The 24416-nt window shown below is 38.2% G+C and overlaps 1 protein-coding gene across 1 annotated transcript in view; it reads right to left on the bottom strand.

Moving 5' to 3' along the window:
• The window catches only part of EML6 (EMAP like 6), a 247629-nt gene that overhangs the window by 133335 nt on the left and 89878 nt on the right, over positions 1-24416 (bottom strand). Inside the window, exons 2-4 of the mRNA XM_057743235.1 lie at positions 14820-14979; positions 11076-11174; positions 8630-8698 (exon numbers count right to left, since the gene is read on the bottom strand). Of these exons, the coding sequence (XP_057599218.1) occupies positions 8630-8698; positions 11076-11174; positions 14820-14979 (328 nt within the window). The remainder of the gene's footprint in view (positions 1-8629; positions 8699-11075; positions 11175-14819; positions 14980-24416) is intronic.

Consider the following 24416-nt stretch of genomic DNA (forward strand, 5'->3'; position numbering starts at 1 on the left):
TGCAGAAAATGGCAAATCTGAGATACTATCTCTTCTTGAGAACCACTTCATGTTTGGAAAACAGTAACAGATTCGGGTAGCCACACACCATTAAATCCAGATCAAATGAAAAGACAATGTTTATCTTCTCCACTCTCCATTCACAGATTGTAATGCAAATTCTGTTAGAACTGGCAGGTATCTGGGAGCTCATCTGGCCCTAGGTAATCCCTGAGATCCCTTCTGTCTATGTCTAGAGAATGGAGAAAGCAATAATATCCAGCAAACCTGGTAGGCTTGTTTCCTGTAAAACTAACCAAGCAATGATCAACTGCTACTGTTTTTCAAGCTTTCGTTTCAGATCATTGTAATTTGCCTGTTTGCCAAACACTGGGGATTGTAAAATGAGAAAGGATTTTTACCCTGGCTACAAAAATCTCACATGAAAACATTTTCTTGGAGTGCATCAAAGATTCTGCATTTACTTTGTGACTGGAATGATTCATCTGATGTTAGGCAGCTTTGAGGGAAAAAAGGTGGGGGTCCTGGAATTGGATATAGAAAATACAGATAGTGAAAATAATTCATTAAAGCTGAAATTTGCTGTGGATTTCCTTCTAAACAAAATAAAGAATGACTGTATGGGCATTTGCAGATTCTTCCATTTGAGGTAAAAATGTTTATTTTTGCTTAGAAAAAATGCTTAAGTCTGCTGAAACACAATTAACAAATTTCACAGGACAAACAGCTCTTAAGGGTTTTCAAATGAAGTTCCAGGGTTTTATCTGTCTCTGCTTTTAGAATTGATTAAAAGTTAGAATTAACTGATTAAAAGTTAAAATTAACCAAAGAAATAGGGAAGAAGCTGAAGAAATCTATCAATTAAAGCAGTTAACCTGTTATGTTTGATAATCTGGTTTGGGGGTGGGGAGTTAAGCCAAGACAGATGATTAAAGAAATCATTTCTAAGAGAAAAGAGCCTGACAAAGGGAGCCAGAGAATCTTATCTGTGTCACTATTTTTGTGGACCTAGGACATGGGAAAAGAAATGAATATTATTGTGCCCCTCCTGGCTCCACACCCTGTGTAATATAACTCTGAAATTCAGGAGGTAGGTATCCACCCCACCCCCCCCACCTCCCGCCATTTTTTCCCGTCTTATTTTTTGGGGAAGGGAGAAATTCAGTCTCAGGGGTATAAAACAGCTTTCCCGGAATCAAGTAGAGGGAGGATTCAACGTCAAACAGCTCCTAGGTCTTGGCTTCCTCACTGTGGAATACGCAAGCGGGACGACAGCTCCAGGTCAGGGTCCCAGCCTTCCATTAGCCACCCGGACTCATGGAATGCGGCTCATCTTGAGCTCACGTACGTCTTTGCTTGTGGCTGAAAGAATAATTCAGTGCCTCTTCCTTATGGCAAACTGAACAGAAACTCATGTTGGCAGATATATATCCTTGATTAATTAAGATGTAATGGCTACCATGTATTTCATGGCCAAAATCTTTCAAAATAAAAAGCTGATAATCCGTGAACATGTTAAAGCGCCAAGGGTCCTGCTGCTGCCCAGACCTGTGATTCCATGGGTGACCAGTCCCTCCCTATTAACTCCTCGCTGAAGTGTAACGCCTGCCCTGGCTTCTGCTGCCTTCCAAGCCCACCCTACCAAACTCACTACCCATCAAGGCTCAGCTCAGAGAGCATCCCTTCCTGATACATTTAATATTCCTCTAAGCAGTTGGGATCTCTCTGTTATCCCTAGAGAATTTTGGTTTTGTCTCTTACAGAATGTTCTGTTTTAATTGCTCATCTTTAAGCAAATTGAAACATCAGGTCTGTTTTTATTCTTTCACATGGTACAAATTCAACTAATGTTTATCAAATTTAATGAGTTTTCTCATCCTTCAGTTGGACTGTATAAATTATGAGGAAGGATCCTTCAACTACTGCTGAAGCAAAAAGTACCTTTATTTCAGCAAACATAGTCTCAGGTTAAAATCAGCTCTCTGCATAAGGATTATAAAATGTTTATGAAGCCCCAAGGACATGTGATACCTTTGAATGGTAGAACCTAAAGATTTATCTTTTTGTCCCCTGTTTTTTCATTACTTTTTTCTTATTTTGGAAGAAATGCATGTTACTGTAAAATAATTTTAAAATAAAGGGAAAATCTAAAAATCATCAACTCACTACCCTAGATAACTGTTTTAACATTTTGGGATAGCCTTCCAATTTATTTCCTACACAAAAATATACTTTTACAGTAAAAAAAAGTCAAAGTCACAAATTTATTCCGCCTAGAAGTAGACTGTAAATAGATTTTGAATATGTCCAATAACATTAAATGATCCTCTAGAACATGTCTTATAATGATCACACAGTATTTCTTCATATGAATATACCATATTTTATTTAGCCACCTGGGGGCAGTTCAGAGGTTTCAGGTTGTCTTTTGTTTGGTTTTATTTGTTACTGATAAGTTATTCAGCAATGAACCAGTGCTTGGTATCACACTCCTAAGAATTTCCTTGGGATAAATTACAAGATATGAAATTACTGGCTGTGCTTATTTCGGCAGCACATATACTAAAACTGGGATGAAATTGTTTCAAAGGGTATCAATACTTCTAAGGTAACTGACAGGTATTGCCAGATTTCTGGACTGAAAGACCATACTCATTTACCCTTCTGCCAGTAAGGTTTGAGAGTGTTCATTCCCCAAATCTTTCCCAATACTGGATACATGTATAAGCCAGATACATGTATAATCATCATTTTGATAGATTAAAAACATTGTTATTTTAAAATGTCTATTCCTTAATTATTAATGGGATTTAGCATTTTCATGTGTCTATTAGCAGACAATTGACAAAAATAAAAATATTGTTAACGTTCTTTGCGCATTCTATAGATATGCTAATAGTCTTTACATTTCAAGAACAAGCCAACATTTTATGCTTGTGGCTTACACTTTGCTAGTTTGTGGTCTGCCTCTTTTGTTTCTTGGGGGTAGCAGGAAGGTAAACAGAATTTTTTAACATTTATATAGTTGAATCTATAGTATTGTTCTTTGATGGAAGACATGTTCACATATTAGGGTGTGGGGAAGCCATTCTGGCTTATATGTGATTTGGCCTGAATTTTATGTGAACTAGAACAGCCTGACTTATGGCCTGTCAAACATACATTGCACATCTGCTTTAACCATTAAAGAATGCATTATCCAGAAGTAAAGAATGTCCTCTTTGAAGATAGGAATAAATGCCTCCCTTCCATGACAACCATGCCAGTACTCCTTCGAAGACAAAGTTCCTTTCCCAGATGCCAAGGTCTCGCTGACTCTCTGTGTATGTGTTAATCTGAAACTACACATCTCTGCTGAAACCTTGAAGGAATGTACCCATCAGGTTTGATGTATGTATGTTCTTTGTTCAGGCAAAATACAAAAGTGTGTTGAAAACCATGTGTCTCCAGAGTGCTTCTTCCTTGGTGGACACTATACTCTGGGCTAGTCCTCAGCTTGACTCAATAAAACTCTCGTCTATTCCTTACTATAGATTGTTTATTCGTTATTTGTGTCAAACACTTTTAAGGGTTCTTCGCTTACTTGTACATTTAGAAACACCTGTCTCTAACTCGAGAGAAATTAAATATTTACTTATATATTCCCCTAGTTATAGTTTTTTAACATTTAACTCTAACTCATAATTTATTTTAGTATATGGTATGATGTAATAACATACAATTATAATAATAAATTGTTCTAATGCCCACTTGTCAGAGATACTATTATTATATTATATTCTAAATTGTCATACATATTAAGGTCTATTTCTCAGCTTAGTTTCTTTTTTGTTGCTATTTATTTATTTTTACCTCAGTCTTATACCATTTTAATTTTTAAAACTTCCTAATATGCTTTAGTAAATAGTAGTGCATATTCCTTTTCATTATTCTTTTCTGTCCCAAAGTTCTTAGTTATTCTCAATCTTTTATTCTCATAGGTTAACTTAGAATAAAGGGAAATGTTGTCAGATAACAATAAAATTTATAAAGATTTTAATTGAATTTGTATTAAATATAAATTAACTTTGGAGATAAATAATGCTTTTATAATTTTCAGACTTTATGTCCAGAATCAAAGTTGTCTCTCTCCATTTGCTTGTCTTCTTTTACATTCCTCTGTAAAGCTTTTTAATAGTCTTTAAATTAAGTCTTGCATGTTTCTTATTATATTTATTTCTGAGCATTTTATCATTTGTCCCTTTCTAACCATTAAGTAGGAATAATGGGAAGGATCATGAAAAACTAGACTAAAAGCAGAACAAAAGAACTAGGAAACAGGAGGAGTTGGTTGGAGGAGTGGCACACACATCTACTCTGTCCATACAGAAAAGCACCATCTTTGTAGCAGCAGAGATCCAGGCACGCTCTATTCAAGCAAGCAATCCTTACATTCTTTTATTTATAGACTTTAGCTTATATTATCTACAAACCTATAGACAGAAGATCCTGGGCCATATCCCAGGGCCCAAGAGAAATTTTTGCTATGTCAGAGCAAAGGACGTTGATGGTGTTAATTATGCTACCTGTTTAACAAAATAGAGAGATGCAAATAGAGGCAGGTCCTGCGCTGCTAGCAGTATCCCAGGCTGTGCGGTCTATAGGAAGATGGAGGGATTTAAAAGCCAATGGCCCAGGAAAAAAACTGTAAAAGATACAAACACATGGAGGCTAAACAATACGCTATTAAACAACCAAGAAATCACTAAAGAAATCAAAGAGGAAATCAAAAAATATCTAGAAACAAATGACAATGAAAACACAACAACCCAAAACCTATGGGACACAGCAAAAGCAGTTCTAAGAGGGAAGTTTATAGCAATACAGTCCTACCTCAAGAAACAAGAAAAATCTCGAATAAACAACCTAACCTTACACCTAAAACAATTAGAGAAAGGAGAACAAAGAAATCCCAAAGTGAGCAGAAGGAAAGAAATCATAAAGATCAGAGCAGAAATAAATGAAAAAGAAAGGAAGGAAACAATAGCAAAGATTAATGAAACTAAAAGCTGGTTCTTTGAGAAGATAAACAAAATTGATAAACCATTAGCCAGACTCATCAGGAAAAAAAGGGAGAAGATGCAAATCAACAGCATTAGAAACAAAAAAGAAGTAACAACTGACACCACAGAAATACAAAAGATCATGAGAGACTACTACAAACAACTATATGCCAATAAATTGGATAACCTGGAAGAAATGGATACATTCTTAGAAAAATACAATCTTCCAAGACTGAACCAGGAAGAAATAGAAAATATGAACACACCAATCACAAGCACTGAAATCGAGACTGTTATTAAAAATCTCCCAACAAACAAAAGCCCAGGGCCAGAAGGATTCACAGGCGAATTCTATCAAACATTTAGAGAAGAGCTAACACCTATCCTTCTCAAAATCTCCCAATACATAGCAGAAGGCAGAACACTCCCAAACTCATTCTATGAGGCTACCATCACCCTGGTACCAAAACCAGGCAAAGATGTCACCAAAAAAGAAAATTACAGGCCAATATCACTGATGAATATAGATGCAAAAATCCTCAACAAAATACTAGCTAACAGAATCCAACAGCATATTAAAAAGATCATACACTATGATCAAGTGGGGTTTATCCCTGGGATGCAAGGATTCTTCAACATACACAAATCAATCAATGTGATATATCATATCAACAAATTGAAGGATAAAAACCATATGATCATCTCAATAGATGCAGAAAAAGCTTCTGACAAAATTCAACATCCATTTATGATAAAAACTCTCCAGAAAATGGGCATAGAAGGAAATTACCTCAACATAATAAAATCCATATATGAGAAACCAAAAGCCAGCATCGTTCTAAATGGTGAAAAACTGAAAGAATTCCCTCTAAGAAAAGGAACAAGACAAGGGTGTCCACTCTCACCATTATTATTCAACGTAGTTTTGGAAGTTTTAGTCACAGCGATCAGAGAAGAAAAAGAAATAAAAGGAATACAAATTGGAAAAGAAGTAAAATTGTCACTCTTTGCAGATAACATATTATACACAGAAAACCCTAAAGACTCTACCAGAAAACTGCTAGCACTAATTGATGAGTTTAGTAAAGTAGCAGGATACAAAATTAATGCACAGAAATCTCTTGCATTCCTATACACTAACAATGAAAAAGCAGAAAGAGAAATTAAGGAAACTCTCCCATTCACCAGTGCAACAAAAAGAATAAAATACCTAGGAATAAACCTGCCTAAGGAGGCAAAAGACCTGTATGCAGAAAACTATAAGACACTGATGAAAGAAATCAAAGACGACACAAACAGATGGAGGGACGTACCATGTTCTTGGATTGGAAGAATCAACATAGTGAAAATGACTGTACTACCCAAAGCAATTTACAGAGTCAATGGAATCCCTATCAAATTACCAACGGCATTTTTCACAGAACTAGAACAAGAAATCTTAGGATTTGTATGGGAACACAAAAGACCCCAAATAGCCAAAGCAATCTTGAGAAGGAAAGATGGAGTTGGTGGAATCAGGCTTCCTGACTTCAAACTATACTACAAGGCCACAGTGATCAAGACAGTATGGTACTGGCACAAAAACAGAAAGGAAGATCAGTGGAACAGAATAGAGAACTCAGAGGTAAACCCAAGCACATATGGGCACCTTATCTTTCAGAAAGGAGGCACGAATAGACAATGGAAAAAAGACAGCCTCTTCAATAAGTGGTGCTGGGAACACTGGACAGCAACATGTAAAAGAATGAAATTAGAACACTTCCTAACACCATACACAAAAATAAACTCAAAATGGATTAAAGACCTACATGTAAGGCCAGACACTATAAAACTCACAGAGGAAAACATAGGCAGAACACTCTATGACATACATCAAAGCAAGATCCTTTTGGACCCACCTCCTAGAATCATGGAAATAAAATCAAGAATAAACGAATGGGACCTCATGAAACTTAAAAGCTTTTGCACAGCAAAAGAAACCATAAACAAGACAAGAAGACAACCCTCAGAATGGGAGAAAATACTCGCCAATGAAGCAATGGACAGAGGATTAATCTCCAATATATACAAGCAGCTCATGCAGCTTAACACCAAAAAAGTAAATAACCCAATCCACAAATGAGTGGAAGACCTAAATAAACATTTCTCCAAAGAAGACATACAGATGGCCAACAAACACATGAAAAGATGCTCAACATCACTAATCATTAGAGAAATGCAAGTCAAAGCCACAATGACATATCACCTCACACTGGTCAGAATGGCCATCATCTCAAAATCTGGAAACCACAAATGTTGGAGAGGGTGTGGAGAAAAGGGAACTCTCCTGCACTGTTGGTGGGAATGTAAGCTGGTACAGCCACTATGGAAAACAGTTTGGAGGTTCCTTAAAAAACTACAAATAGAACTACCATATGATCCAGTAATCCCACTACCAGGCATATACCCAGAGAAAACCATAATCCAAAAAGAAACATGTACTGTAATGTTCATTGCAGCACTATTTACAATAGCCAGGACATGGAAGCAACCTAAATGCCCATCAACAAATGAATGGATAAAGAAGATGTGGCATATATATACAATGGAATATTACTCAGCTATAAAAAGGGATGAGATGGAGCTATATGTAATGAGGTGATGAGGTGGATAGACCTAGAGTTTGTCATACAGAGTGAAGTAATCCAGAAAGAGAAAAACAAATATTGTATGCTAACTCATATATACAGAATCTTAAAAAAAAAAAAATGGTACTGATGAACCCAGTGACAAGACAAGAATAAGGATGCAGATGCAGAGAATGGACTGGAGGACACAAGGTTGGGGGGTGCGGGGGGTGAAGGGGAAGCTGGGACGAAGTGAGAGAGTAGCATAGACATATATGTACTACCAACTGTAAAACAGCCAGTGGGAAGTTGCTGTATAACACAGGGAGATCAACTCGATGATGGGTGATGCCTTAGAGGGCCAGGACAAGGAGGGTGGGGGAGAGTCGCGGGAGGGAGGGGATATGGGGATATGTGTATAAATACAGCTGATTCACTTTGGTGTGCCTCATAAGCTGGTACAAGAGTGTAAAGCAATTATATTCCAATAAAGAGCTTAAAAACAAAGAAAAAGCCAATGGCCCAGGCAGCTTTGTGCTATGTATCCCTCTCCTATGTCCCACACAACATGGCACCTTTCTTCTGAGAGAACACATCAACATGTCAAAAAGTTTTGACATGCAATATATGTAAACATTCATCAGAAAAAACTTAGTTTACAAAATTAAAATCAGAACGGTTTTAAAACATGCACTCCTAGAAGTATTATGAGTCTTCTGCATAATATTTAATTAACATAAAGTTTCCTTTTCAGCTGCCTCCTGAGCACTTCTCTTGATTGTTGTTACACTACATTTCTGAAAGGGAGGCCCATTGACTGATGTTAGTGTGCTTCAGGATCAGAGATGCAGGTAGGAAGCCTCCAAATTTAAGGGGAAGACATGCAAAGTCGAGTAGTTTCTCAATACCAAATTATATATATAAACATTCGAAATTATTTTCATACAAGGTACCAAAATTTCTTTAAAATAACTACCTTACCTTGATATGTTTCACTCCACAGCTAACCACTCTGTTTGGCTGATACGGATCCCAGGAAATATCAAAAATCTGTTCAAAAGATAAAAAGTTGCTCTGTTGGTCATTCACGTGTTCTTGCCTTCTTTCAGATACTGTCCAATTGCCAAGGCTCTATCCTAACATTCAGAGCACAATGTTACCTGCCCAAATGGAGTATCTGGCTCTGGAGATGAGCTAGGAATTGCTAATACACATTTGATCGCCTTGTGTCTACTCACCTTAGGCCTAAATAGAGACGTAATAATTAACCACAGTCACTGAGAACAAACTCGTGTCATGTTTGTAACTTCATCCATTCAGCGCAAGCAAATTGTGATGATTTAGCATAATTTTTTGATCAAATATTCGGTGGCTCTCCACAATGCTAATAAAACACTTTTGAGATAGCTTTACAATGAAAGTAAAAAGAATGGCAATTGTTTAAAGTGCATATTCCCTCAGCCCACGTGAGATATTCTGATTTAGTGGATCTGAAATTGGGCCCGGGCACCTGCATTTTAAAACACACTCCAGGAGATTCTGATGCAGGTGGTCCATGGACCACATTCTATGAAGTTCTAATAGAAAGAAGGGACCAACTGTCAGGGGCAGAGTCTAGACCAGAGAAACAGCTTAGGCTGCCAACTTCTCATCACACAGCGATAAGCTATTGCTCCAATCATCAGAGAAAGAAGGAGGTCCTATAACCTTTGGTTAGGTAGAAAGGAACAATTATGGACCACAGAAAGAGCCCTGAACAAAGAACTCTCGGTTCAAGTACCAAGTACGAATATGTTCCAAGTACCCATTTTAGCTCTGGGAGCTCAGGCAGGTCTTAGCATCTCTCACCTTAACTTTGTCTTCTCAAAACTGAATGACACCACCTCAGTTCTGTTGTGAGGTCAATTAAGATAATGTACGGATGATCATTTTACAGGCTATAAAGCACTCATTATACAAATTAGTGCTAGAGATTAAATATTTTAGCCACTAAAATTATCTTGAAAATAATCATTTGCCCATAAGCAGCCAATAATAATTCATACTGGCATCAATAATAAAGAGCAAAACTATGTGTGATACAAATGAGCTCTGGGAGAACAGTGTTCTCAAAGTGGTATTTCATTACAACATCCTAGGCTCTTAAAATTGCAGAGCTCTCACTAGATAGCACTGTACTTCTAAAAATCTCCTCCTAGCTGGAAAGTGTACAGTACATTAACAAAACAACAGGAAATACATGTATTAATCTGGTCCAATTCAACTTAACTCTATAAGATATAATGGGATCACAGCATAAGCAGAAGCAGTAATATCTGAAATACAAGCATCATAAATATTTTCTCCCTTTTCATTAAATACTAAGTTAATACAAATTAAACAGCAATGAGTTAATACCAATACCTGGGGGTAAAGCCCGAGCATCATTACGTCGTAAAATCTGCCTAGGGGATTTTTATGTGTAGCCAGGGGTGGGGACCACTGGGCCAGTGGGGTGCCCGGCCTCTTCCAACACTAACATTCCATTGTTGGTCACTCCTGGACTTTCTGAGGACTTAATCCTCAAATACAATTTGCCCGTATATACAGCAAGAACTATGGGGTCCCCTTAAAACAACAGTTCTCCCTAGATGAATACACCATTCATATAAAAAAACCTTTTAGAGTTTGCACCAAGCAAGAGGCAGTGAATTTAATATTTAATTAGGGCCTCATTCTGCATTAGTTATATCGGGCAGAAATACAGAACAACTAGGAATCAATGTAAGACAGTCATGCAAGTTCATTTTTTAGAATTAGAAAATTAAGACAATAAAATATCCAGATCACTTTAATTATGCCAAACACTGGAGAAATAGATTTCCGAACAGCTAATGCTTATGCCTGCTTCCTAGCCTATCTTGCCAACTATGGCTACATGGAATTATCATTTCTGATCACACTGACTTCAAAATCAATGGTAGGAAGGCCACAGTTTATATTCCAGGTTCTCAAATACAACAAAGAATCACACAGTTGTCATTACATTCATTTGAAATTCAAAGGTATACACTTGTAAATACATCTTGTGAATATTATTTTCTAAAAACTATTTCCATTTCTAAATGAATACACTAAATGGTACATATAATTTCAATTTCAATTCTATTTTTATTTTATGAAGCTAAATGCCAATATCAGAAATTTGTTTTGCCTATCAATAGCAGTAACAATTTAAATAAAGCATCTGATCACCAGAAGAGAACATGCCAACATAGCTACTAATCATAAATTGTTTTTATAAATAGTAAGTTTTCAAGTTGAATATGAAGGAAAAATCCACATGTGGCAAATTTACTTTAAAAAATATTACAGCTCTGAGAAGCTACATCACACTTCTCCCCCAGCAAAAAAACTTGCATGGCTTGATCAAACAAGGTCGTCTTACCCGGTCGGAGTGGCCAGTGGCTGAGGCCAGAAGTTTTCCCTTCCTCCAGTCCCAAATGCAGACTGTGTTTTTGGCATCCAATCCCACAGAGGCTAAACGCTAATAATAAAAACAATAATTTAATACCTAAAAACGACGGGAAGACTTCCTATTATCCATGAATAAATGTCTTTCAATAAATGGTTCTTATTACCTACTATGGGCCAGGCATTGAGTTTCTTATGAAAAAATGATTTCTCAAAATCCATCTTAAATTCAAAACTAAAGATATTACAGTTGATATTATTCCATTAGCCTATACTAAAATGTCAACAACCTAAATTCTATAACCAATTTGTCCTTCGTTAACATAGGAAACGTGCAAAATCTCCTGAAATCTCCAATTAATCATTGGAAATCATACGAACAGAACTAGTAGGCAGAGTTCAAATTTTTAAATTTAAGACCTTTATATATTGGGGCGGGGAGGGTGGGGGGGATTCGAGGCAGGGGGGAGTCAAGGAAGTGAGGGAATACGGGGATATGTGTATAAAAACAGATGATTGAACTTGGTGTACCCCCCAAAAAAATAATAAATAAATAAATAAAATTAAAAAAAAAAAAAAAGACCTTTATATGGCTTTAAGAGAGTCTAGGATTTATGGTCTAAAAAGCCTCACCAAACTGTTAAAATGAAAGGATTTGACAAACACATGGAGAAGAAATCCCATAAATGAACATAATTTTCATTCTTTTTAATTGTCACAAACATTTTAAGTGACTATAGAAGGATATGTAATTTTAGTAAAAGTAATCTGGTACTTCATCTCCCAGTCTAAATTCTTTGGATTCAGATCAGAGCTTGTCCTCAAAGGAAAAAAAACCCCAACACCTGAGAATATACAAAATCAATAGTGTCAAAACATGTTAGAGACACCAAAATCAGAGCTGCCAGCAGAATGCCACTCTAAGGAAACCGCGCTATGTAGCAGTGGAATAGAGGTCTGGGCTGGCAGTCAGTAGATTTGGCTTCCCTTCTGACTTCACGATTAGCTAGACACAAGAACTTAGAAAAGTAAACTCCTTAAATCTCAGTTTTTTCAACTGTAAAATAAGTATAAAATATTTTTTATGTCTACAAAAGAGGATTGTTGTATGCATCAGTGAAATAATGTAAGTCAAAGGGTTTTAAAACATTACTACCCAAGTTATAAGAGTATTTGAGCTTACATATTTCACTGAGTGTGTGTATGTGTGTGTGTGTACACAATGATAGACAGACAGCCATATATGGCTAAATGTATACATGTGTTGTTATGCAGATTATTTAGGTTTCTTCACTAAAGGTGGCTTCCATTAGGAATATTTAGTATAAAAAATATATAGTTGGAGGTTTTAAAATGGGTGCTTAATGAGAGGAGGTCTTTGCTGTAATTTTCAATTGAGAGTTCCAGCAATGGAAATAAGACATGGTTGTGTTTTTATCTATATATGAAAATTTGCAGTGGGTGAATTCCATTTGGCTTATTGTTTTCTTTTTTCTTTACTTAAATAGAAAAACCAGTTAACTAAACACGGGCACTAAAGTAAAACCCACATAAGAAATGTGACGAAGATTGAGAAAAAGCCATAAGAAATCTATTCTGTTCATTTGCAGTGACAGGTCCCATCGCTACCTGAAAACCATTTCTATTGCCTTTTGTTGCTTGTGAGGTGATGGGCCATTTGTCAGTTTCTAAATATCACTCGATTCCAGTGAACTCTGTCTGGGGAAAAAGGGAGATCTGAAGCAATAGGCATCGACAAGCCATGAAATCCATCACAAAGAACAAATAGGAGGTGATTTTTCTCAACTGACAGTTGTGAAAGTACCATGCAGCCCATCCCTACCTACACCTTCAAAGTGGAACCTAAAATAATGGCTAGGATTCTAACACAAAATAACATGGACAAAGAACCAAAAGTTACAGCTGCATTTCCCTCTGCTACATTACATTTTTCTTGTGATGCTTCAGAACAAATTTTGATAAAGAATGTTTGCTAGAAAAACAAAATCAGATTAGAGAATGTACATGTAAGTTCACATCGACGCATTCACTTACACTTGCACATGCTATACATCCCGACACATTCATCCAGTTTAGCCAGGAAGTCAATAACTGTGAATCTGAATAAATGTCACCATCTAGCTGTTTCTCTTTAGATGTGGATACACAATGGAACTTATGCATTATCCCGACTAAACTGGATGAGATTATAGAGTAGTTAAATCAAAAACATATATGCCAGGGGTCTACATATGTATTGAATCTAGTTCTAGAAAGAAAAATGAATAGAACCATCACTACTCTCTCAAAATAGCAGAAAACACAATGTGAGTATTAACTGTTTAAAAAGTGACCCAAACCAGCTCAAGTCCTATAATCTACTGAACTACTTGCAAACTCTCAGTTTGGTCAGTCTTCTATGAATAATTTCATAGGTCTTTCCACAATATGGACTTAGAAAAGCAACTCTGAAATTTACCCAAAAACAGACTGAAGGAATTAACTGGCATTAATACAAAGGTGAAAGAAACAGAGGAAGGGTGTTCTAGGAACATGGAGAAGGCTAGGAAGAAAAGGCACAGCCTTAGCGAGGAGGTGAATGCAAGAGGAGCCAGGAATGAGGTCTCTATGCTTCCACTCCCTTCTCTTTAACATAGTTTTTAAATTGAGATAGAATTGACATCTATAACACATTAACAAATCTTTTTTATCAAGTGTTGCTGGAAGTCTATCGAAAGAGAGACACTTAGTTGGAGAGGGAGACTGGGAAGACTTCATGAAGACCTGTGAAGTATCTTGGAACAATGAGTCATTTTAAGGGGCAAAGAGGGTGAGCAGGGCACTGGGGAGGGCAGCATAAGAAAGGGTCTGGAGGTACGAAAAAGCCTGGTTTGGTGGAGGAATTTTGCTGACTTGTCCAACCTGACTGCAAGGGAATATTTAAGAGAAGGCTAGAAATGTTGGTTAGCCTAGAATGCCCAGACACAAAGTGTGGACTTCATTCAGGGAGTACTTCAAGCTTCAGTTGTTTTTAAACAACGTTCTGACACTTTTTTCCAGTTGGTAAAATGCATTAGCAAGAAATTGACTATGTGGAGACCAGGTCACTTAAATTGTCTGGCAAGGCACAGATTTGGAACTGGTGGGGTGGTGGGGAGAATGGGAAGGAGAGAATGAATGTCAGAGTCACTGTAAAGAAACTAATAGACACACATAGATCAGTGACGGCTTGAATTCAGGGGAGGGGGAGGGGAAAGGAGTTAGAAGTCACCTCAAGGTTCAAGAGTCAAATAGAATCTTCTCAATGAATTATTAGGAGGCAATGCTATCTTCTGAAAGCAAAGGGAACCAAGGAGATGCTCAGGGCTTGAGGTCTATGAAAAAGGTTTGGTCCAACCCTCATTCCAAATAGGAAGCTAACAATGGAAGCCAAAGTAGAATCACTGAGTCACTATGAACCCCATCAACATGAGTTCACAACTTCCTTTCTGGAGGCTTTTTAACCAAATGGTGAGACTCGGGGAACCAAAACTGGGTCCTATCCAGAGCTGGGTGTCAGTGCCATGAGTGTGGAAAAGAACCAAGCAGGTGAGGATTCTAGGAGGCTGACAAGGGGAGATAGGGATAGACTTTCTGAGTCTATAGGCTATGTGCATTATAATTCTAGGTGACTTGTGAGAAGTCATTAAAGAAAAAGAAAATGGAAAAAGACACATACCTGTCCATCCGAGTCGAACGCCAGGCAGGCAACTCCATGTGTATGGACATCTTTAAGAATAGACACAGTCTGGACATTATAGGAATCCCATATACATATATATGGCTCCTTCCCAACTTGGCCAGTTGCAACAAGAGTTTTATCTGGGTGTAAGGCAAGGCTGAAAAAGAAAAAGGCCCCTTTTACATCCTCCTATTGAACAAAGTTAAGAAAAACATTGATCTTCTTTTATCCACATCTCATTTTAATCATCTAACAAGATAATCCCAAGAGAAAGAGTCCAAACTGTCCCCAAAGTAATTAACTAGCTGACTGGTCTAACAGAAATGTTCAACTTTGGCAAAGAGAGGCTTAGCACAGTTAAACAATAATTTCATCTGCTCTTACCCACTTGGTAACCTTGAAAATCAGACAACTAATTCTATGATTAGAAAACCTTCTATATTTTATAATTGCCTTATGTTATGATATTTACTTACTGGCTCTGAAAATATTATCAGCTTTCAAGTTAACTTTTGACTAAATTGAAAAAAAAATGCTGTTGCCAGGAGAAAGTGCACTTGTCAGAATTAATTAAACCTGCTTGCAGCTCTGGATACCATCCTCATTAGGATTTCAAAGCATGGAGGGGGTCTCAGAGGGAAGTGCTGTTTCTGTATCTGCTGCCATAGATTATGTATTTTAAATGAAAATTTCTATTTTACATAAATCACCGTGACACCAAGAGAACTGAATATCACTATGCCTGTGGTTTGTGTAGAAGTTTTCCTACATCTGCAGTCCAATCAAAATAAAACTCTGTCAAATACTAACTAGAATTTCCAGGAATCTGTAGTAGTCAAGAGGGAGAAATGTAATCATTATTACTCCTAGATGAGAAATCACTGTTTTAAATTCATTGTGTAAAGAAGTGCCTTTCGAAAAATAGGTGTTGGGAATTAAAAAAAAAGAGAGAGAGACCTATATAAAAAACTAAACAAAAGTAGAAATTTTTTTCCTTTTCAATTTCAACAGTTAACAGAAATAGAATTTTTTTTCCTTTTCGACTTTTGGCTTGATTTTGATAATATATGCTCTGGAATCAGACACCTGGATTTGCACATTGGCTGCCCCTTGCTACCTCTAGTTCCTTGGACATATTACTTGATCTCTTTTGCCCTCAGGCTCCTCATTTATAAAATAGAGATAATATATGAAAACAGATGACATGATAATATAGAGCATTTAGCACCGTGTAAGCACTCAATACAAGTTTCATTATCACCGTTTGTGTAACTGGCAGCAGAAAGATACAGCCAACATATGCATGTCTCTGTGGATAGGGGTGTTCCTTTCAGAAACAAACTACTTCTGGTTCTCCCTTGATTCCATGTGTGGTCCCTCCAATTCTGCAGCCACCAAGCCCCATAGTCTGTTCTGGTGTCTCTCATCCCACCGTGCTCACTTCCCAGCTCTCCCACCAAACCCAGTACCATCTTCTGCACAGGACCCCGAGTGCTGGCTCCCTTTCCTCACCATCGGCCCTCCCAGGCCCTTGTACCCTGGCGCCAGGTCGCAGCTCGTCCTCCCAGGAGCTCCCAATGCCCCCATGCACCCCAGGTCTTCAGTTCCCCTACTGCCTCCTAAGCTGGAGGTTGACTCCATGCGCACTCTCCCAACGAGGCTGGATGCGTCATCAAGTTCTGGCTTTTGTTTTTCCTTTTTAGGCAAAGAGGGTGGAGTTGGAACCACCCGGAGGGTGAGCTTTGTGGCTTTGGCTGCGGGGTGGAAGGAGTGAGTGCGGGTCCAGACGGAGGGTCAGGAAGAGGATGGGCTGGGAGTGCTGACCTTCAGGGGCATCTCAGAGGCATCAGGCCCAGGGGCTTCGGCCGCTACCACCCTTCCCAGAAGCAGCTGCATCTCGCGGGATCTCGGGGGTTCCGCGGCGGCAGAGGCTTCCTGGGATGAGAAACACCTGTGTGCTCCAGGTGTCAGCCAGGACTCGCCAGTCAGAAAGGAGTTTGCCTCATACCACCTATCAAGCAAATCTCAATCTGCCTCACCTGACCTCCCCCTCAACCCCCAGTCATAGTCACAGGGCACTTTCCCCAGGGGCCTGGCCAGGGGCTAGGACCAGGCTCTGGTCCAAAGGCTGAGCAGGAGCGAGACTGCTGGGGTTCAGAACTCGGGAGTGAAATGCACACAGGCAGGCCGAAAGTCTATCGCCTTTTGGGAAGGGGAAGGACCAATCCGACATCTGCCAAGGCCCAAGGCTGCAGCAACCCTTATGCACCATGTCATCCCAAGAGACCATGACGGCCTTTTCCTCAAGCCTTTCCCCTGAAGCACCACCTCAGGGCATTGCTTTCCCTCTCTGACCCAGTCCAACCGCCAGCACCCAGCGCTGGGGGAGCGGGCCTCTCCAGGCAAGCCCCTCCATCAGGAAATGTGCTCCTCTCTTGCAGTCTGTCAGGGAGTCCACGGGCCTGGGCCGGGCCTGGTCTGAATGGGGCAGTGTGGGTTTCCCAGGAAGGCAAACAAGGTGCAGGTTACTTCGTGGCTTCAGCTGTGCTGGGAGTGAATGTGGGTGCTGATGGAGGGGCAGGGAGGAGAGGATGGGCTGGGATGAGAAACACCTGGGTCGCTGAGTCTGTGTTGGCCATCTTAGTGCTTGCTGGCAAAGATACCTTCAGGGATGGTTACAAAGTATAATATAAAAAGAAAACACATACAAAAGGGTAGCTTTTTCGTAATACGTGACTGTTAGAGGCTTTAAAACATTTTAAGGTTGTAGAACACTTTAGCATTCAGAGTTGGTGACAAATGACTAATAGAGCATAAAAGTACCCCCTCAGTATCAATTGTGCAGGGATATCTCTGGTCCTTGATAGTTTCTAGATGTCCTAGAAAATTGCAAGTAGATTATGGAATGCCATATTTATTTCATTAAACTAGTGGATGGAAACAGTCTATGAAAACTCCATGACAATTCGGTATATTTTAGTTCCTTCTTCATTCAACAAACCCTTAAGGACCTACGAAATGTCAGGCGGTGCCACAGGTAACAGACAGAAAACACACTGCCCCTCTTGCAAGAGACCCACCTTCAAAGGAAGGACAGACATGGAAACTAACAAGCGGACAGCCAGGGCAGCACTGAAAACCCCTGTAAGCGGGCCAGGAAGTTAGGGCACCACTGACAATTATTAGCAGGATACAACATAAATAGTTTCATATTTTAGGAAGGTAACCCTAGGAGCAGTGAGGAACAGCGGGAAGCTTGAACATGTCAAACCTGACAGTTTTTGGCTTAGGGTCATATCTCACAGAGCTTGGCAGCATTAGAGTTTGAAGCCTACAAGCCTGATCCTGGGAAGAGATGGCCTTAACTCCACCTTAGTCTCCACCAAAGAGATTCCCCAGGTTACACCACACCTGAAGTGCCAAAGGCTATGAAGAAGCGGATTTGACTAGACTGGCCATTTCTATCACTCTACAAAGTTTCTGGAACATCATGGCAGAGGAAGCATTAACAAGGTGCTTGCTCAAGAAGCAGTGAATGAGGCCAACAGTCGTGGCTGCCGTATTGCCTCTCCCCCCTGCTACAGGCACAGGTTCTACCTGGGGACTGGAAAATAAAGAGGAATGAGCATACTTCCCCCAGATGCTCAGAGACACTTTCAAGAGACACAAGTGAAACTCTTTGGCTGTGATTACAGCTTCTAATTAAAATGCTTGAGAGACTTGGTAGATTTCTGGGGTTCTAAAAATCCAAGAATAAAAAAACCCTGCTGTTCCAGGCAATCGTTCTAACTATAATTTCATGATTCCTGACTTTCCTCATTCCTTGCATGAGGGGGGAAATGAAAAAACTTTCAACAAATCGTTAGAGGCCTTCAAAATAATTTATCAGTGTATGTTACTCAATTAGCAGTGTGACCCAGAAACATCACATTATGGATCTGAAATATTTTTACTCTGGTTTTTATTGTTCTTTTCATTCATCTTAAAAGCACATAAATTTATCACATTTATTAAAAAAGTCCATACTGGAATTCTTGCTTTAACACTATTCTTTAAATCATCTCTTCCCAGCCCATGATATCCCATTTACCCAAGTTCCTCCTTTACCATTTGAATAATATTAACAAAATTATCCATTTCTCCTTTTATAAGCCAAGTCTCTGACCTCACTTCTCTGGCTTGCATGCAACAATGCAATGACTTATAATGTTTCTGTTTATCCACGTCCATGGCAAGTATAGAGCAAACAGACAACTACCTCTATTCACTTTGCCATTTTCCCACCAGCTTCCCGGAAACTCCACTCCTTCCACCTGGGTAACAGAATGGCAGCATCCATGTATCTTTTAGAGCAGAGCCAAGTGGCATGTACTTTTGTTTTAAATCTGTCATATCATTTCAACAGCACTTTTAAATCCTCATAAGAGAGCAGGGAAAAACTCAGCAAACCTTAATCTTTGGATTTGCAAGAGCGTAATACATATAAGGTATCGGTAAGGGAGCAGTTACAGGAGCATTAATTTAATAAGCACGTTTGAAGCTACCATCAAGGTATCTATTCCTTTCTTCTCACATCTCTGTATTTAAAAATTCAAGAATTTCATGAAAAGTCATTTTGAGCAGGATCTGCTTTCATCTAATCCTAAAGTATATTTGTAAATTTTAGTTCGGAAGCACTTAAATGACATAGATAGATAGGCAGATATAGGTAGAGATACAGATTCCAAATTGGCCCCCTACTGCATACTTCAAAACCGTTCTTTGCTTCTTCTATAGAGACGCCCTAAGCCTAAGAAGCTACCCTAAGTAATGCCTTCAGATCAACCAACAGATTAAAAGAGGGTGGGTCTCATCCTATTAAGGAGCCATGATGAAAATTATCATGCCCCCTGAATTCCTTCTGATAAGATTTCATCAGAAATGGCTAATTGTTGTTTTCTTCTATGAAGAAACTACAGAAGTAGAAAGTACCACCACTACACAAAATGTCTGGTCCACTCTGGACTTCTCATCATCTTCTTTACCATATCATAGTGTTGTGTTCTTTCTGTGACTGCAAGTATCAATATCACTTACTTATGTTTTATGTCTATCTTCCATTTGAGAGTCCATAAATCCAAACCTCTGCTTTTCTAAGCAACTTGCACATTACAGATTTTGCAAATTATCATGGCTACAACAGCAATGTCACAATGCTAAAACTTTCAAAATTGACTCCCTTTCACTGAGGGTCTCAAGGCGATGGAGGTCTCATTCCACACCTACATAAAAAGGTTTAGTGTCCTTTCCTTGGCACTCAGTTTATTGCATTGATTGTATTGTACACATGGCAACAAAACAGGGATCAAGCTTTTAAAGAACTGCTTTTCTCTGTGTACATATAAATCTAGTTCCATTGGGAAATCCCATCTTCTGTTGCCATAGCAATAGAAAGCAGTGCAGAGAAGGACTTTCATCACCCTATCTCGGAAAAGGAATTGATTTGTTTCTCTAGCATGCCGGGAGGGCAAAAACATGACTTTCTGATGTCAGATAAGATCAGGAAGATTTCCCAATATGTTGTGTGGGGAGAAAATGAGAATAGGGTCATGAAAAGAGGTAGCCTTATGAGGTTAAACAAAAAAATTCTAATCAACACTAATCATTCTCAATTCCTGAAGGCAAAAAAAAAATTATATTGAGTACTTGTCCCAAGTGCAGCATTTAAAAAATGTTCATGATTCGGACTTTACTTTTTAAAGCCTTATTTTATTTTTTTGCCCAGGCTGCTTCAGGGATTCTCTCGGTAATAACTTTATATGTTAGCAGCTTTTTTTTCAATAGGCTCACCAGCAAAGACCATTGAAGCATGAAAACCTTCTCCCTCCTTTCCCTGAAAATAACCCTGAGGGAATTTTCCAGTGTTGGAGGTATAAGTGCATCAGAGTGATTATTAGGCTGGACTGTCTGAGAGCAGAGGTGGAGGCTACTGCTTTCTGGGCTGAAGAGGGAGTGGCCTAACCTCAGTGGATGTTCACCCGGGAGAAAGAAAAGGCAAAGGAAGGCTTTTTTGAAAATGGCAGTGGGACCTCAGATGGGGGTGGCAGTGCTTTAGTCCTTGTCCCCAAAGCTGCACTTGGCACTGGAGTACCACCGCTGGGACTGTGATCTCACCTGACACCATGGAGACAGCCCTGCCCTCCAGGTGGGCCTGGGCAGGACGACTGGAAGTGACAGCAACATCACCTGACCACCAGGGTCCACTGCCATGTCCCTGAACTGTGTAAGCCCCAGGGTACCTGTATAATCTGTGGTTGAACAGTGGTCCCCGAAATTGGACTTCTCAACAACCTTGATGAGTGGTTCATCTCATGAGAATTAATGTGATTTAGAAAAATAAAGACATGCCTGTATTGGTATGGAACCATATTCTAGCAATACCTTAATACCACATAAAAGGGTTGCTAAGAGCATAGCAGTTTGGTTGCCTGGGATCAAAGCGTGCAGCGGCATGCTGGAGCCAGCTGAGACCGACCAGCAAGGACTGATTGTTATATTTCAGCAATTTTGCAAATCAGTTGTGAGACACAGCCACTGTTTACAATTAAATTATAGAAACTTGCAACTAAATAAATTATATTAAAAACAAAGTGTAACGTATCCTAAAACTCATCACTGCCTAATTATTTTACTGTATCTGACTATTATCTCTAGTCTTGAGGTTACTGATCACCAGCCTGTCCATGTGGTAGAAACACTACATGAATGAAGTGCCTCTGCACACCTCTTTCCAACTGTTTTCAATGATGTCACATCAGCGGTTTGAAATCAGCTGCGGTAGGAGCGTTTCCATCATGAAAATCAACAAATGCTACAAATCAGCACTTGATTTGTTGTTTTGTCAATTGTCGACTTAAGACATAGAAGGATAAAATGTTCATAATGCAGAATAAGCTTAAAAATGTGTCATGTCTACAGCTGTTACATTATGAATAACACGAAAAATGGAGAAAACATTCTTCCAATATTCAAAAAGTATTATCCAGTTAGCAAATAAGTCGCTCACATCATTGGCTAGTGATTAAAGTTCTGGTATAGATCTTTTTTGTTTCACTTTTCTCTTATTAATATAAACAAAAATATCAACTAATATGCATGTCAGAACTATCCTCATTTGTCAATGATGTGAGGGATTTCGTTTCTGAACCAGATAGTAATCAAGCATTTATTCCTCATCTGATTTTGTCAGATCATGGTTGAGCTGCATCCACAGGCTGGCCACAGATACAAGCTCAGCAAAAATCAAGGAAAGAATTTTATGAGACTTAACTGGCTATAGGATTTACAATAAAGAGTATTATGTACTCTTTATTATATATTTACAATAAAGAGTATTATATATTTTATTATTATTTGTAAATTGTGTGCAACACATCATTTATATCAGTAAAATTTATAACAAACTTATGAATGTATATGCATACCTACATTTTCTCTTGGAGAGCTTGTTCTTAAATAATGATCAGTACATCAGTGAAGCATATCTCCTCTACTTACTAGCATGTATGTTTCTCACAAACCACCTTCAGCAAATTACTCATCCTCTCTGTGCCTCAGTTTCTCATCCATAAAATAGGAATAATAACAGTACTTATCTGAAAGAAGGTAGGTACTATTGTGAGGATTTAATAAATCCTAAAACAGTGATTAAAACAAGAGTGCTTAAAACACAGCAAGCTGTATATAGGTGGTGTTGTTAGTATTAACTGCCATGTTATAGAATCTGCTCAAAACAATTACATGTGAAACCTCTGAGGATTGACATTCTAAGACAGGGAAAATCATGTACATAGAGAGCTACTGTGAACTAATCTCCAAAGTTTAAAAATAAGACTACTCTCTGAGAATAAAACTGGTAAAAACCACATGAAACGGAAAAGATTGGTTATGTAAAGAAGTCATCCGGAGGAGAAAATATCCTAGGCAAGAAGTTTGAAAATTGTATCCAGTTATGATTGACAGTGAGAGAATCTGGACTCAAATACTAAAATCAATAAATAAGAGTAGAATGTTAATAGAAGGGGAAGTTCTGCATAAAGCCTTTATAAAAAGGAGTCACAATTAAGAAAGTAGAGTGTTGGCATAAGGATAGACATATAGATCAATGGAACAGCATTGAGTCCATCAATAGACTCACACTTACAGTCAATTGATTTCCAAAAAAGTGTTAAGGTAACTCAAAGGAAAAGGAGAGTTTTTTTCAATGAATAGTGGAACAACTGGACATCCATATGGAAAAAAATAAACCTCAACACTTACCTGTCATCATTCACAAAAATTACCTCAAATGACCAGAGATCTAAATGTAGAACTAAAACCATACAACTGATAGAAAACCACATGAGAAAATCTTTGTGACCTTTGAAAGACAACGATTTTTAGAGAAGAAACAGAAAGCATTAGCCATAAAAGAAAACAATTGATAAATTGGACATCAAAATTAAAGCTTCTGCTCTTTGAAAGACACCATTAGGAAAATGAAAAGGGAAACCATAGACTGGTAAAGAAAATTTTCAAAGGACTTATACCCAGAACATATAAAGAATGCTTACAATTCAATAGTAAGAAGACAACCCAACGTAAAATATGGCCCAAAGACTTGAACATTGTCAAAGACAACTATATTGAAAAGGCTGACAATACCAAGAGTTGATAAGGATGTAGAGAAACTGGAATGTACACACTTTGCTGATGGGGATGTAAAACAATAAATCACTTTGGAAAGTAGTTTGGAAGTTTCTTATAAAGTTAAACTTACAGTTACTATATGACCTAGCAATTCCACACCAAGATATTTACCTAAGAGAAATAAAGTTATATCTCTAAACAAAGACTTATACACAGATGTTCATAGCTGCTTTATTTACAATAGCCAAAAACTGGGAATAACTCAAATATTCATCAACAGGTGAATGGATAAACAAATTATTGTATATTTATACAATGGAATTGTTTTCAGCAATAAAAAGGAATGAACTAAGTACTGATACACACAACAACACAGATGAATCTCAAAAACATTGTACCCAGTGAAAGAATTCTGGAGAATTCAGTGGAATACTCATGTCACTAATAACTTCCTCATACAAAGTTAGGAGCCAAGAGACACTGTTTATAGTTGATGACCCCAAAAATAAAGGTATAAAAATATAAAAGCTACAAAGGTAAATTTTAAGGGAATTAAAAATATGGAATAACCCTTTGAGGAGGACAAGAGAAGGGATGTAAGAATGGCATATGTAAGCTACATCCTCACGTGACTTAAAAGGAAGTTGATCATGTCCAAAACAGATAAATCAAGAAATAGCAATTAATCATATTGTTTTGAGATGTGTAGGTAACCATTAAAAAGAACAGTCATAAAAATGAAAAGTGTTCTTTTGGAAAGTGGATTGGGGATGGGAAAGGGTGGGGCAGGGGCAGTGTTTCATTATAAGGTCCTCTGTAATTTTTTTTTTCAGATCTTTATTGGAGTATAATTGCTTTACAGTGTTGTGTTAGTTTCTGTGGTACAATAAAGTGAATCAGCTGTATGTATACATATATCCCCATATC

This window comes from Hippopotamus amphibius, chromosome 7 (genome assembly GCF_030028045.1).
Source record: "Hippopotamus amphibius kiboko isolate mHipAmp2 chromosome 7, mHipAmp2.hap2, whole genome shotgun sequence".
NCBI classification, from domain to species: Eukaryota; Metazoa; Chordata; class Mammalia; order Artiodactyla; family Hippopotamidae; genus Hippopotamus; species Hippopotamus amphibius.